The 13,112-nt window shown below is 44.8% G+C and overlaps 1 protein-coding gene across 2 annotated transcripts in view; it reads right to left on the bottom strand.

Moving 5' to 3' along the window:
- Positions 1-9,541: 9,541 nt before the first annotated feature.
- APOB (apolipoprotein B) overlaps positions 9,542-13,112 on the bottom strand; it is a 39,585-nt gene continuing 36,014 nt past the window's right edge. For both annotated transcript variants that reach the window (XM_029232060.1, XM_029232061.1), the window contains exons 27-29: positions 12,677-12,791; positions 12,392-12,578; positions 9,542-11,486 (exon numbers count right to left, since the gene is read on the bottom strand). In XM_029232060.1, coding sequence (XP_029087893.1) covers positions 9,846-11,486; positions 12,392-12,578; positions 12,677-12,791 — 1,943 coding nt within the window. In that variant the 3' untranslated portion in view covers positions 9,542-9,845. The remainder of the gene's footprint in view (positions 11,487-12,391; positions 12,579-12,676; positions 12,792-13,112) is intronic.

The raw sequence follows: 13,112 nt of genomic DNA, 5'->3' as shown, positions 1-13,112 counted from the left end.
TTCAAATATTCTTTGGCAACATCAGCTACTGAAATGTTACTTTAAAGACACTTTACTTATTTCCCTTTATTTTCCCTTCATTATTTAATTTATTTATTTATGTGGCCGCGCCGTGCGGCGTGTGGGATCGAACCTGTGCCCCCTGAAGCGGAAATGCGGAGTCTTAACCACTGGATCGCCAGGGAAGTCCCTCAAATATTCTTTGATTTATCAAAGTGAACACTCACATTTTCTTGGACCTAGTAAATGTGTAAAGTGAGTCAGGGATGTGATTGGCTTAGAAATCACCTTCCAATGTAAGTGACTATTTTGCAGCAGAAAAATCGCCTGCAAATTCTATCCTCCACTCTCTCCTACCTGTTTCCTTCCCTTAGACACCAAAAGGGAATGCAGAGAATATTCTTTTTTTTTTTTTAGAATTTTTTTAAAAAATTATTTATTTTTGGCTGCGTTGGGTCTTCATTTCTGCGCGCGGGCGTTCTCTAGTTGTGGTGAGTGGGGGCTACTCTTCATTGCAGTGCGTGGGCCTCTCACTGCAGTGGCCTCTCGTTGCGGAGCACGGGCTCCAGGTGCGTGGGCTTCAGTAGTTGCAGCATGCAGGCTCAGTAGTTGTGGCACGCAGGCTCAGTAGTTGTGGCTCGCGGGCTGTAGAGTGCAGGCTCAGTAGTTGTGGCGCACAGGCTTAGCGGCTCCGTGGCATGTGGGATCTTCCCGGATCAGGGCTCGAACCCGTGTCCCCTGCATTGGCAGGCGGATTCTTACCCACTGCGCCACCAGGGAAGCCCCCAGGGAAGCCCCCGCAGAGAATATTCTATCAGGAACCTGCATCCACAGGACCCACCTCTCACAACAAAACCAAAGCCTTGACTAAGTTTCCCCATGCAAGGTTTTCATCTCACCCTCTTGGGAGAAGGCAGACACACATGGGGGCCTCTCGTTACCTATCTACCTTGTCCCAGGAAAACTGCGTGAAGATTTTTCGATAAACAGATTCTTTTAAAAACATGGTTGGATGAATCACTGCCCCATTTTATTTGTGAAAGGTAGGAAAAAAGTATTTTAAAGCCAGCTGCAGTTGGAGCCTGCTGGCCTAAGAGGAAGGCAAAATGTTTCCTGGTAAGAAGGCTGCTTGTTTTGTCGAGGAAAATAGGTCGATGGGCGTTTGTTGGAAAACGGGAGGCCCCACTGCCTCCCCAGGAAGAGTCAAATCCTCCTGCCATCCACAGTGACTGGAGTCTTCCTCTGTTGGGTGGGCAGGCAGGGTATGGGGACCTGGGGAGAGTTGAAGGGGGAGGAGAAGAGAGCCCTAGAGAGATGGGAGCAGTTGGCTCACAGGACAGCCATGGGTTAGGGGACCTCGGGGAGGGGGCATATGTGGGCTGGAGCTCAGTGGGTTGATTCTGATGTTAAAGAGGAGAGAGACCTTGGAGGCTGCATAATGTGGGCACATCCAGGCAGCCAACACTTGGTTGCATAATGAGATTTAGGTTTGTGTTCTGTGTATATGGATTTGCTCAAAGTGGGGCATGCCGTGGTCATACTGGACCCACAGGCTGTCAGTCCTGGGAGGACCATAGGAGGCAGGGTGACCTCTGCAGTGTCACAGAGCCAGCCAGGTCTGCAGCAGAGATGGAGCCAGGCCTCCTGACTGCCGTGGAGGGACTCCTCCGAGTAGAGGCCCTGCTTACAGATGGAGACTGCCCCACTGGCCAGATGGAGGACTCCCGGGAGGTCAGATTTCCACTGGGGTTTCCCAGGAAACGGTGGCCCTGTGGGGAGCGTGGAGAAGCTGAGCGGCCGTCAGAGGAGGAGTGAGGAGTTGGGGTTGGTGTGTCCCATGTTTGGATTATTCCTGCCTCTGGTGTCACTGGGGAGTTGAGGCTTTACGTGCTTTCTGTCCTAGCCCCATGGCTTTGCCCCATACACAGACCTGAGGGGAGTTTGCATCTGTACCTGATACAGAATAAGACTCAGTCCTGCATGGCCGAGGAGACCTGTGAATGGGGAGGCGGGGTGCCAGGGCCGGGGAGGATAAAGCTGAGGTAAAAACACAGAATCTGGCCTGGTAGCAAGCACCCAGAGGGAAGGGAAGAAGGCAGTCCAAAGTATCAGGCTGCAGTCAGTGAAGGTGGCCTTCTGTTATCCATCACCTGGGGCGTTAAGAGCCCTGACCAGAGGTCAAGGTAATAAAGCAGGCAGACGAAGTGATCTAAGACATCAGAGAAACGACGTACAATGGGAAATGCCACTAAAAATGGACCAAATGAACTGGCCTGATTAATTAAAATGCACACCCAGTCATCTTGGAGCAGAGGAAGTAGTGGTGGCTGGGTGGAGGCTGGGAAGGCAGCAGGTAGGTTGGAAGGGGGTTGGAGTTAGGAGGAGGCCAGTTCTTACTGGGGGGAGTGGGTGTGTGGAGGGGCAGTTCCAGGGCGGGTGTGGAGGAAAGAAGAGACACTTCAGCTTCCCACCACCCTGAGCAGCCCCTGGCAGCTCAGCCTCCTTGGAGGACATGGATAGTCTCTCCCCAAAGAGCCAACAGCAGCCTTGTGGGTTTTCAGCCCCCTCCTTCTTCCATTCAAACCCTTCCGTGAGAGAAAAAGTCTGAAAGTACGACTTCAGTGCAATGGTCACTCAGGCAGTCAACGAACAGCCCACAGCAGGGCTGAGTGGGTTGTCTCAGAGGAGTTCACAGAAGGGAATCGTTGTTTCACCAAACTCAGGGGATACTCAAAAGAGGCTGGGACCTTCAAGCACCCAGCCACAAGGTGGAACGTAGAAGAAAACTGACAAAGTCTTAGTGGAAGCCCATTGCAATAGCCTGGTTGATTTCAGAATTTGGTCTGGGGCAGCAAAGAACATGGGTCAATGCCAGCATGTGGCCTGGGTGTGCATCATAGGTGACCAGAGAGGGTTTCAAGGACTAAGACCCATTATTTTCATATATATATATATATATATATATATTTTTTTTAAATCAAGTATAGTTGATTTACAATGTTGTATTGTTGTATTAGTTTCTGGTGTACAGCAAAGTGATTCAGATATATATACACACACACACACACACATATATCCTTTTTCATATTCTTTTCCATTGTGGTTTATTACAGGATATGGACTATAGTTCCCTGTTCTATATAATAGGACTTTGTTGTTTATTCATTCTATATATAATAGTTTGCATCTGCTAGTCCCAACCTCCTAATCCATCCTTCCCCTGTCCCCCTTCCCCCTTGACAACCACAGGTCTGTTCTTTACATCTGTGAGTCTGTTTCTGCTTCATGGACAAGTTCATTTGTGTCATATTTTAGACTCCACATAAAGGTGATATCACGTGGTACTTGTCTTTCTCTGACTTACTTTGCTTAGTGTGACAATCTCTAGGTCCATCCATGTTGCTGCAAATGGCATTATTTCATTCCTTTTTATGGCTGAGTAATATTCCATTGTATATATACAATTAAATTGTATATATTAAAAAGGATCAGTCATGGAGATAAGAAATAAGAAAGTTTAGATAGTGCAGAGGACCAAGACTAATTCAGTTTATCTGGAGTGCATGACTTTTGTGTTCCCATTTTGCAGATGTAGAAACTGAGGACTGAGAGGCAGAGTGACTCTCCCAGGACCCCACACCTAGTTTCCCTCTCTCCCTCCCTGCCCCCACTGTCCCCTGGGACCCTAGGGTTCCTGTGAGTCCTTCCCATCTGGGCCTCCCCCAGCCTCCCACTGCAGAGCCTTGTTTGTTTCTGTGTCCTGAATGCTTACGAGAGTGCCTGGCCTAGGGAAGGGGCTTAATGAATAGGTGCTGAAGATAGGAAATAATTTTCTTTTGAAAGAGGAGTTTGTCCATCCAAAAATCCCAGGTTGATGCCATAAAGAAAGGGAACCACAAATTAAATTAAGTACTTAATATTTGTCAGGCCCTTGCAGGTTTTCTTTTCTCTGTTTACATTTTTGAATAAAGTAAAAAATAATATATTTAAATTAATTAATAACATAATAAATGCCCCCAAACTCATCATCCAGCATGAGAGTGAAAGCATGACATAACTCACACCTACCTTTGTGTCCTCACCCGTTGTGACAGTTAATTTTATGTGTCACCTTGACTGAGCCAAGGGATACCCAGTAGCTGGTAAACATTATTTCTGGGTGTGTCTGTAAGGTCGCTTCCAGAAGAGATTAGCCCTTGAATTGGTAGACTGAGTAAAACAGATAGCAGTCACAATACTGGTGGGCACCAACCAATCTGTTGAGGCCTGGATAGAACAAAAGGCAGAGGAAGGGTGAATTTGCTCTTTCCTGAGCTGGGACGTCCATCTTCTCCTGCTCTCGGACGTTACTGCTCCTGGTTCTTGGGCCTTTGGACTCTGACCAGGGCTCACACAATTGGCCCCCAGATTCTCAGGCCTTCAAACCCAGACACCGCTGGCTTGCCTGGTTCTCCAGGTTGCAGATGGTAGATCGTGGGACTTCTTGGCCTCCATTTTCTAGACAATTCCTATAATAAATTTCCTGTTAAATCTGTTTCTGTGTGTGTGTATATATATATGTGTATATATATACACACACACACATACACACATACACACACACACACACACACACACACACACACTATTAATTCTGTTTCTCTGGAGAAGTCTGACTAATACACCCATCCTTTCCCCTGTCTCCCTCCACCATATGTAACCTATTTTGAATCTTGAGTCTACCATTCCTTTCCTTTAAAACTATAATTCCAGAAAATAAATTGTTTGGTTTTAGTTGATTTTAACTTTATTAAAAGGGTATCATGCTGTGTTTAGTCTTCTGGGACTTACCTTCTTACTCCATTTATGTTGGTAAAATTCCTCTACATGGTTGTGTGTAATTGTAATTATACTTCATTCGCTTTAACTTCTGTCAATATGATACATTCAATTAATCCACTTTCTGTGTGCCAGGTACTTCAGATACATTATTTCATTTCACCTTCATTACAAGCCTATAATGTAAGAGGGAACCACCCTCTATTCCTGCTCAGACTGCTTCAACCTATTCTTTCATTATTCCCATTTGAAAGGTGAAACTAGAAAAATCAAGTAACTTTCCTGAGGTTATATAACTCATGAATGGTGAAGCCTGAATTTGGCTCCAGAGCTTAGCCTTCTTTTGAGAAGAGGGAAGTAGTGGCTGCCCCAGCTCAGCAGAATTACAGGCAGAACTCTGCCATCTTTCTACTGTTCTCTCCGTGAACTTCCAAGGCATCATGTAATTCCAGGAGTGTTCTAATGACCTCAGCTCCGATCCATCTAGCCCAGCCCAGGTACAAGGCTCCTGGAGCTGTCCTGGACCTCACTGCTCTATAGGGGCCTAGGTGCCGACCTGAGTGGGACCTGCTTGATGGAAGGGAAGAGAAGGAGTGGAGAGTCCACCTGAGGGGCCAGGGAGAACTGGGGAGCTGGGCTGCTGACTGAACTGCCCTTTCCTCAGGCTGCTCTCTAGCTTACAGTCTGAACTGTGGATGCCTCTGCTCTCTGTGTGGTACTCATGCTGCACAGCTATGGCCCAGACACAGCTTAGAAGCAAGGGTGGGGACACAGGTCTACAGCTCACGGACCAGGCTACCTCCAAGGCCTGCGTTGTGTCTCTCACTTAAAACTGGGCCTCGGTGGTGCCAGTGGAGGGGTAAAGTTGACACAAAGGTCAGAGCTCAGTGCCTAGTGCCTGGGTATCACTGACCCAAAGCACTGCTCAGACTCGGAGGAGGCGTGAGCCAGTCTGTACAGGAGAAGGGCAGGGCCCTCTCCTCCTAGAAACGTGTGTACCTCCTACTCCACCAGCTTTTACGAGGCCCTGGAATGTTATTTGTTAGTGACCACCCAACCATCGCACCAACAAATGGAGTGCTTGAAGGGAGTGCAGCTGACCTCTTAATGTGAAACAGCAAGACAAGGAGATGAGCTAAGAGGTAGGGTCTGTTTCTGCACATTTATCTCTGGTTATTAGACACTTTTAGAGGGAACATCTGTTTGTCCACTCTGGCTCCCATGTTACAGGCCCCATTTGAGGGCCAGCTTGGCCCCTTCTCTGACTGAATGGGGACTAAGTCGTAAATTAGAGCCAGAAGAGGGACCTAGAATGAGAAGTCAGAGGGGGTTTTGCTCATCTCACCAATAAAGTGCAACTGGGTTCCCCAACGGACCAGCCGCCAGGTGAAAAGCAAAGAGAACTGAGGGGGCTCCAAATGCACCTGGTGGTGCCCACGCTCAGTGGACCCAACGATCGCAAGGTTTCTTCTGGGGACAGCACCACTAGTCTAAGGCAGGACCTGGGAGTCAAACCAAAGCACACAGCTTGATCACGCTTCCAGAGTTCCAGGGACCTGGGCTGGGCACCATTATCTTGTTTCTCCTTTGGTTTTAAACTTTGGATATCTGTTTTGCGGGAGGAATAGCTGTGTTTATAGTATAGTACTTTCCGAGTCATCTCACAGTATGTTCTCAGGACATGTACATGTTGGCTCACTCTCAGGTCAATAGGCCAATTAATGGTACAAGAGGACAAACTTTGTTTTCTTGTTATGTTTCTAAAGGTACGTATAAAGACATAAAATCAATACAATTGGTTAAAATTCCCCTTAGTCCCCATTCCTTTGGATGTTGTTTTTCTAGCCCACATTTCCAATTTAATATTGGAGATACTTCTGCTTGCACATACCACTGCAACTTGAAACTTACCATGCGATCCCACACTCCCTTTCCAGCTGTCACTGATCATCTGTGAGTCCATGCCTTACATTAATAGTCTACCCTCAACACGTTTCTCCTGTTTCTAGTGATGCCCCATAGGTCTTCAAGTTACGCAGGTTCAAAATTTCGTAACTCTGAAGTCTGCTTTAGCCATTCTTCCTTGTTTTCAGGTCACTCCAGCAACCCCTCCAATTTTTGGTTCCGGTGAGTTTCCAAGGCAGCTCATTTCTAATAGCTTTTGTACCCATCCATCCCTTCTGTCCTAAACAATCAGCCCCCTGGCTCTGTCTTATGTCCTCATGATGCTTCTTGTATCCAACCGGTCCTCACCATCTGTAGCACCTATGACTTGGCTGAGATGCTCAGGATCTTTTACTTGGACCTTGGAACAGCCTCATACCCAGATTCATCTCATTACAATTCAATTCATCCTGCAACAGCTGCCATTATCAGTTTTCTTAAGTCACAACCCATAACACCCTCCTGTTCAAATACTTTCATTGGATGCCCTCTCCAGCCAAGAGAGTACCACCTTTCACTCCAGCTTTCAAGACCTCTGCTGCCTTTCCAATCCTGTCTCCCCTTGACTCTTCTGTGCTTTGGCCACCTTCAGACACACCCATCTATCTTTATTTGCTATTTTCTTCTTCTAGAATGTCATTTCTCCCTTATCTCTTATTAAAGTCTATGTAACTTCAAGATCCATTTCAATGGTCTCCATGAAAACTTCTTGATTCTTATCCTTTCCTGTTATAAAACCTTCATAGTACTTTGTTTATACCCATCACGAGACAACACATTCCACCTTTGATAAACAGATGGACAGACAGACATCCAGGAACTGTGTCTTGCTGATTTTTGTCTCCTCTGTAGAGCTTTTGTGCTTAGCACATAGAAGCATTTAATAAATGTTCACTAAACTGGCCAGTTCTCCTTGTCTCCATTCTCTCTCCTTGCCATAAACTTGTTTAAATAATCATCTAATAACACTTCATTTCTACACAACATTAAAGGTTACAAAACGCTTTCACATTATTATTTCAACTGATTTTCATGGGACAGCCTTTCAAGGCAGGTAGGATAGATATTATCCTCATTTTGTAGATAAGAAAACTGAAGCTCACAGAGGGGAAATAAGATGCTCAAAGCTCCAAACAAGTAAGGAATGTAGCCACTAACTGAACCCAGAGAAGTATCCTGATATGTAGTGGAAAACCAAGGTAGAGGACAAGCAAAGTCCAAGCCCTGCCAAAGATCCCTTCTTCCAACTTTACTGAGCATGATAAAGATACTCTAAGCCAGCCAGGGGCACCTCGTATAAGGGATACCAGTCAGGGAACTGAACAGGTGGCACTGTGTGATTCTATGATCATTTTGAATTTGTGTTTGTTTTTTCCTCCTCTCATGACCCAGACCCAGATATGGCCACGTGAGCACCAGGAAGCTTGGACTCCTCCTTTCCCTCCAAATTAAGCCATAATCCCAGGCCTCCTTTCAGTTTGAACACTCAGTAGATCCTTGCTGCTCACAGCTCATCAGGGAAAGTCTCAGAGTTATGTCTGGAACCGCTCACGTGCTGCTGTGGGACCTGGGCCTAATTTCTCCCCTTATCTCGCGCTTGGAACTGACCCCTTATCTACCCTCTCATTCATTCACTCAACTATCTGTCCATCCATCTACCCATCCACTCATCCATCCATCCATCCATCCATCCATCCATCTATTGATTCATTAGCCAAAAGACTTTCTTTGAGCACCAGATCCATACATATTCCACCTCCCTATGACTCTTTCTGGCTCCTCGGTTCTAGACAGAAGAATCCTGCTAAGGTACCAAGAGGCTAATGTGTTTTCTTTTCCAGGTAATGCTTGTGCATTTTAAGAGTGGCCTTTACCAAGGGAATTTGAAGGCTTTATGAAAGAATGCTGCAGCTTGAAGGTATCTGGGGATAAAAAGGGCCTTTTCCAAACAGGTCTCATGTAGGACTTGGGGTGGTCTCCAATTTCCTATTCTCCAAAGGTCACACCCTTCCTTTGTCCTCCAGTGCCACTGAAATGCAAGTTATCACTGACCTTCCCAATGACATTAGTGACAGCTGGGCTGCACAGCTTCTCTGCAGCCTTCCCTCACCAGAGCTCATCCTGGATGCTCTGACTGGATGTTGCCAGTGTTTAAAATCAGAGTTTGAGGTGAGTGGATGTAGTAGGGGAAACGCTTGGGTTTTGATTACACTTAGGATTACCGGATATTAAGTTTGGAGAAATAAATTCAAGAGCATTAATGTATGCTTGGTCCCAGAAATGTTAGGAACCCATGTCCCAAGTCTCCTCTCCTACCCTTACTTCCTCTGCCACGAATGGATCCTGGCCGAGCTGCAGGGAGCCTTCTGGGATCCCTACTGCCATGAAGCCCTTGCCGTTAGGACTTCTTTCTTAGCCATTCCTTTTCCACTGCTGGCAGGTGAGTCAAATAAAGGGCCTGATGGTTTATCTCAGAGCCTAGCAGAGCGCCTTGCCTGGCAAAAGCAGACTGGTTGGTGAGGAAGGTTGTGTGGCACATAATGAGATGCTCCTGTGGGTCAAATTATGTGAAAGCCTTTACAAATAGTTGTTCATTCTCACTTGGCAAATAGTCTCTGAGATCAGTTACTTTCTTCAAGGTGGCAAAGTGTTTCCCTCCCCAAATTCTCCTTTTCCCCTATCACTCAAAACAGTGTGTGTTCTAGAGGTTTTGAAATGCCAGACATTTGAATAAATTACCTCATTTCTCTATCTTTCAATATGAATGAGTCACATTGAGTGGTATGATACACAATAAAGAATTTATTTATTTGTTCTCGCTCTCCCAAAGTTTAGCAAAATAACTCAGATCCTGGTTTTCTTTAACTTGCAAAAAATGCCATTTCCCAGAGTTCAGAGACCTTCAGAGATCTGATGCCAGCTTCGATGCAGGTCCAGTTCATATGTGTTTCTGCTTGTAGTCAGCTACCTGCTACAGGGCTGGCTTGGTGGATGATTATATTAATACATACAGTTTGAATTTTTTCCCTACTATGTGGAAGTTTAATTGGAGCAGAAGAATAAATGAGAATTGCTATAAAAAATTAGAAGGTGATAGTAAACTCTCCTGGAGCAACCTTTATGTAGGGGCTCATGCCATTGACTGTGGCCAACTGTAGCTCTTTCAGTAGCTCCACGATATATCTCAGAAACATGTGGTAGTTTTGAGTGGACAGGTCAATCAGTCTTTTGGACTCAGCAATGAGTTTTTCATAGTAATCAGAGAGTTGGTGTGCAAAATCCTGTAGTTTATATGTGAACTGCTGGCGGTAATCAGAGATGATTTCCTTCACTGCAACAGCCCAGCTTTTAATTATTTCCTGAGCACTGGTAGAAAGAGCTGCAATCTTCTCTTTCCCTTTTCCATCTGCATCGGCAAGGATGCTCAGATATTCCTGGAAATCTTTCTGCACCAGTTGCTCAACCTGACTTGAGAGTTGGGAAGCAAAGCCAGCAGCACTGACAGTGTATTTGGAATGGAAGTCCTTAAGGACATCTACTAGGTTCTTGATCAGGTTGATGAACTTTTCTTCAAGTTCATAATATTTCACTGTCCAGCCAACCATACTTGGATCAAAATATTCTTTGCGAAGAGCCTGCACATACTGATGGAGCTGCTGTAACTCTTGAGAGGCTTCCTGAAGTTTGTTTTGAACAAGTTCATTAAACTCACCAAAGTTATGACCTAGGTTTTCTTTCAGGAGTCTAAAAACAAATGAAATGAATATGTCGAAGGTTGTGCTGATGTCGTGTTGGATATCATTAATGAGATCAGTAAATTTCTTCTCCTTCAAGCGTTTAAGGTCTTCTTCTATCTCTTGGAAAATGCTTTGTAGAAACCTCTTAAGATTACTTAGCATCTCTGTAGTCTTGACAGACTGGAGGTCACTAAGTGCCTTTTGGATCTCTTGTGATAAAGATTTCAACAGTTTTCCGTACTCTGAGCCTATACCTGTTAGTTGATAGTACACTGAATCAAAGGGAAATTTATTCTTTAGGTCCTTGATTAATTCAGATTTCTCCATCAGGTCTTGGAAATAGGAAAACAGTATTTCTAACCCACTATGGATCTTTGAATGTACCTGGGACAGTAGCTTACCTACTTTCTTCAGGACCATAGTGTAGAGTTCGTCTTCAGTGTAGTTCCCGGCTCTTCCTGGGAGCTGGAATCTGGTGGACTTCAGGAAATCAATGAACGAGTCAATCACACGGTTGACTGTCACATTGTATTCCTGAGTAACTCCTATTAAGCTGTCAAACACCTTCTTCTGGAGTCTCTGGAAACCACTGTGGTCCTCCTGAGCCAACAGTTCCTGGTACAGACTCTTGGCCTTGTCCTTCCACTGCTGGTAGGTTCTAGTGGTGCCTCTGGCTATCCTTCGGAGCCCCACGTCCACCTCATCAATCTGCCTCATGGCCCCTTGATACACCTGCTCAGCGCTGTTCTGCAAACCTCTTCTCAGTTTTAAAGAAGCATCTCTCAGATCGAGTCCCGTGTACTCCTGGTGGTACTTGTTGACATAGTCATAAGAGGCCCCCATGGCCTTGGGCATATTGTCTTTGAGAGAGCTTAGCAATTCAGACACTGCTTCTTCTTCCCAGTTAGCTTTAATCTGAACTTCATCATCCGATTCTGGGGCCCTCATCTCAATTTTGACTATGTTGAGTGTTTTATCTGGAGAGGACTAAAACCAGCAAAAAAGGATGAAAAGAACATGTGTTCAATTATCTTGATTTCATAATATACTACACTAAAACTTCATTAGCAGTTAAAAGTAAAGATCAGAGGATCTTTCATATTCTGATGGGGATTTATCTTTCATATGTCAGTTCATGTGTTTGTCTTACGGTTAAACAAATACACTCTTGTTAATTCCCCTTTAACACATGCCCCAGAAAGGACAAAATTATGTAAGGCATTTACCCAGTAACATTTAACATTCAGGCCTTTCTAGGCCTGAAGATCAGAAGAGGACAAGGAGGAAAAGAACGGGGAGAAAATCACAGGGAAAGACTAATTCAGAGAAAGGAGAAGTAACAAAAAAGAAAAAAGTCCAGGGCCCACCGAGCAGAGACCTAGAAGCCCAATATCAGGGGCCATCCATCCTCTAAGCCTGTGATAAACTTTAGTGACAGAACCCAATTATTTTCTCTCCTCTACTAATGGCATCTTTGATTGGGCCCTGGCAGAGCTTGTAAAGTACGTGAGAGAAACCTGGCATATCTAACAATCCTACTGTGGGGAAGAATTTTGAAGCCTCAAATACTCCAAGAAGCCCCAGTCTGAAAAATGTACTCAGCATATGGCAGAGTTTTTCCATGATTTAGGTGATGAGGCAAAACTCTCATCTTTCTAGAACTGCCCAAATGTAATAAAATAATAGTGGTAATATGAGGTCATGTGTGCATCTAATACAATCAATAAAAGACTCCTAATATGTTCTGGAGAATAGCTCCTCAGAAGAGAAGTTCAACCTGCTCATTGCTTGTGTTTCACCTAGTTTGGGAAAGCCCCTAGGTAATACTTTGTATTACCTGCCCATATTCTCTGTTTGCTCTTGGGGTGTGTAACCCACTAGATGGGACTCACCTGAGGGCGGTAGTAGAGGTTCCATCTCAATAAGGTATCGTTAATGTTCTTCACGTCGATGACCACAGTGCCTATGGCTGGGGAGGCTACTGAGGAGGAGTGGTGGTTCTCGCTTTCTTGGTAGCGCAGACGGACATCAGTTAATGTCGGGCTGGTGATGTTAAGGTCGACCTTTCCATTCCAGTACCTGAAAGCAAAAGAAAGCAGATGGGCTGTCACGAAAGGGATGTGGAGATGGCAAACATCACAATGACTGGAAAAGAGATGAAAATAGAAGTTCCATACCCGAGTCCTTGATATCTGCCAACTTCTTCATACTCTGCACTGAAGTCATGGTGTGCAAATGATCCGTTAGTTTTACAAACTAACATGCCACCTTCAATTTTGTGTGTTCCCACAACTGTACGGGAAAGATTTTATATTTCATTAGATTAGTAACTGCAGGATATAAACATTTTCATTGTGAAAACAGAGAATTCCATCTTAACTGTCTTATATGTTTGAAACATACGGTCCTCATTTAAAAAAACAGGAGACCTTTTTAGTCCTAAAATGATTACAGAAAAATCTATTTTCTCTGAAACTATTCTTCTGCAATGTCAGTAGGTTTTCAAAAGGATGGTTTTCACATGTGGGGTATACATGTGTCTCCTTCCCGCCTCTTTTCAATTTTGCTATAGAGAGCAATTTTGCTTCGAGTCATATCTAAATACATAATTAT

This window comes from Monodon monoceros, unplaced genomic scaffold (assembly GCF_005190385.1).
Source record: "Monodon monoceros isolate NGI ecotype Baffin Bay Population unplaced genomic scaffold, NGI_Narwhal_1 Super_Scaffold_19, whole genome shotgun sequence".
In the NCBI taxonomy this organism is placed as follows: Eukaryota; Metazoa; Chordata; class Mammalia; order Artiodactyla; family Monodontidae; genus Monodon; species Monodon monoceros.
This window is presented reverse-complemented; position numbering and strand designations above follow the sequence as displayed.